Here is a 2,488-nt window from a genome sequence, read left to right as displayed (position 1 = left end):
ATAAATGAATTTTTTTTTTACTGTCTTAGACATGAGGATTTTTCTCAAGAAATATTCCTAAAAAAGCCAAGTTATGATTTGTGATGATGATGATGATGATGATGATGAATAAATTTTACACGAAACATTTCAGCAAAGATATCAAAATCAATTTTTTCAGTATCATACACACACACATACACACACGTACAAGATTTTAATAGAAATTAATGTTTAGATAGAAAGATGGATGGCCTTATTTTTGTTGTTGTTGTTGGCAATGGCCAGTGGCAAAAATAATGATGATGATCATCATGATCATCATCATCGATAATGCATTGCAATATATCACCATTTTCAATGGGTGATTATAATTATTATTGATCAAAAAAAAAAAAAAAAAAAAAAATAGATGGCAAAACATAAACATAAAGCCACAAAACCTTGATCGATGCAATCATTATTATTATTTTTTTTCTCCTCACCACTACGAGTTTAGAATTCTAATCAGAATTTATTCACAAACAAAAAGTAATTAATTATTATTGTCATGTGAATCAATCGAGAATATGTGTGATATGTTCATTGTTCAGAATTAGAAAATTCTCAGAATATGCATATATAATATAAATATTGAAGGCCATTGTTTTGTCGCATGGAAAAAAACCGTAAACATAATTTTTCATTCAAAAGAAAAAAAACTATAAGAAAGCCAATTTTTCCTGTTTATTTTTTTTTCACCGCAATCAATCAATTAACGATTGAAAATGATGATAGTTCACAATATTTATAATCATCATGTGCGTGTATGGAATTTCATTATCATTGTTTTCTGAATAAACATTCTCAGGGGAAAAAAATCCTTTTCTTGTATACAGCTACTAGTTTGAAAATATTCTTTATCCGTCGTTCATTTGTAAAATTATTATTATTATCAAATTCTATGCAATACGATGAGGATTTGTAGATATTTTGATCAAAAAAAAAAAAAAAAAAAAATAATAAAAAATACAAATCGTTATAAATGATCATTGCAATTATGTAATGGCCAAATTTTAATCGTAGACAAATTGTATTATTAATCATTTCATTCGATAATCAATTTATTATTCATAATCATCATTCATATGATGGTAAAAAAAATAAAATTTAGAATCAAGAATGTTTATATGTGTGCTTGTTTGTCAATGTTTAGACCAGAATTTTCTAATGTTGGCATCCCAATTATTCCCTGGAAAATGTTTCATGTGTACATGGCATTTTTTTTATCTTTAAATTTTGTCATTTTTATGGCAAAACAAATATTTATTAACAACATAGACATTAGATTGATGAAATAAATGTGTCTGTGTGTGTAGGTGTGTTTAAAATGAGCGAATTGGTTATATTTGGATCAATAAAAAAAAGACATTATCATTAGAATAATTATTTTCTTTATCATTATTATTGTTTAAAATATTCAGCATCAGCAGCTTTATGTGAAATGACACCTGGTTCATTGGTTTGAATTTGAGCACTGAAACCATCACCACTATCACCATATTCAACAGTACGATATATACCTTCTGGATCACGATACATATATGATCCTTTAACATTACCCTGTGCATCACCGGATTCTGAACGTGTCAATGTCATTCCATATTCATCGGTAGTTTCATATGTAAAACTATATGGTTCTGGTGCTGGTTCAGCTTCAGCTTGTCTAGCTGAACGTGATGCTGTTGGTGCCGAATATGATGCTACCAATGGTTGTGATCGTGCAAAACCACGATAAGAACGTGCTTCAACTACCACCATTAATAAAACAGTAAGAGCAAAAACCTGAGTGATTGAAAAAAAAATTAAATCACCAAAAAAAAAAAAAATGAAATTGAATTTGATCACTTCAAATAATCGAATTAACGAACCTTAATATTAATCATGATGATCACTGAATTTTTTTGATTTCGTTTGATTTCACAAATAAACATACACACACACACACACAAACACGAATGATTTCAAATAATGATTTGATGATTTTGGCCAGATTTTTCGAAGCTTTTATGGTAATCTTTGCAAGAGAAAATGTTTTTTTCTATGTGTTCATCATGAGATCATCATGATTTTTTTTCCATCCAATATGGCGTGTTTTGGCTCATTCATATGTCTAATTCTTTCTCTTATTTTTTTTGTTATTTCACACTTTTATTCACTATGGAAACTCTTCTTTTTTTTACATTTATTATCATCATTATCTGTTGTTGTTGTTGTTTCAAACGGTATTGTTGATTGAATGTGTTCCTTTCTCTTTTAAATTTTTCAAAACTTTATCCATATAAAACGATGAATATGGAAGCCTATTCAATAACAACAACAAGAACAACAAATAGATGCTAATTGGACAACATCATCATCATCATCATCATCATCATTTTTACAATAAATTTGTCTGTCATTTATTTCAATATTACAATGAACATCTTTCTCTATGCGTGTGTGTGTGTGTGTGTGTGGCCAACGGTCA

At 28.3% G+C, this 2,488-nt stretch overlaps 1 protein-coding gene across 1 annotated transcript; it reads right to left on the bottom strand.

The window, feature by feature from the left end:
* Positions 1-1,064: 1,064 nt before the first annotated feature.
* Positions 1,065-2,128, bottom strand: LOC124493448 (cuticle protein 16.8). Its single transcript, XM_047056524.2, has 2 exons — positions 1,890-2,128; positions 1,065-1,803 (listed from the first exon to the last, which is right to left on the bottom strand). Exons 1-2 carry the CDS (start codon positions 1,950-1,952, stop codon positions 1,423-1,425), a joined length of 444 nt encoding a protein of 147 aa, XP_046912480.2. The 5' UTR covers positions 1,953-2,128; the 3' UTR covers positions 1,065-1,422.
* Positions 2,129-2,488: the final 360 nt, after the last annotated feature.

The sequence above is a fragment of the Dermatophagoides farinae genome, chromosome 6 (genome assembly GCF_024713945.1).
Source record: "Dermatophagoides farinae isolate YC_2012a chromosome 6, ASM2471394v1, whole genome shotgun sequence".
Taxonomy (NCBI): domain Eukaryota; kingdom Metazoa; phylum Arthropoda; class Arachnida; order Sarcoptiformes; family Pyroglyphidae; genus Dermatophagoides; species Dermatophagoides farinae.
This window is presented reverse-complemented; position numbering and strand designations above follow the sequence as displayed.

What these genes read in the sequence shown, in the direction of transcription:
- LOC124493448 (XM_047056524.2), bottom strand. Translation starts at nt 1,952, where the DNA reads ATGTTTATTTGTGAAATCAAACGAAATCAAAAAAATTCAGTGATCATC. An exon ending in TCATCATGATTAATATTAAG is followed by an intron (nt 1,804 to 1,889) that starts GTTCGTTAATTC and finishes TCAATCACTCAG; the next exon opens with GTTTTTGCTCTTACTGTTTT.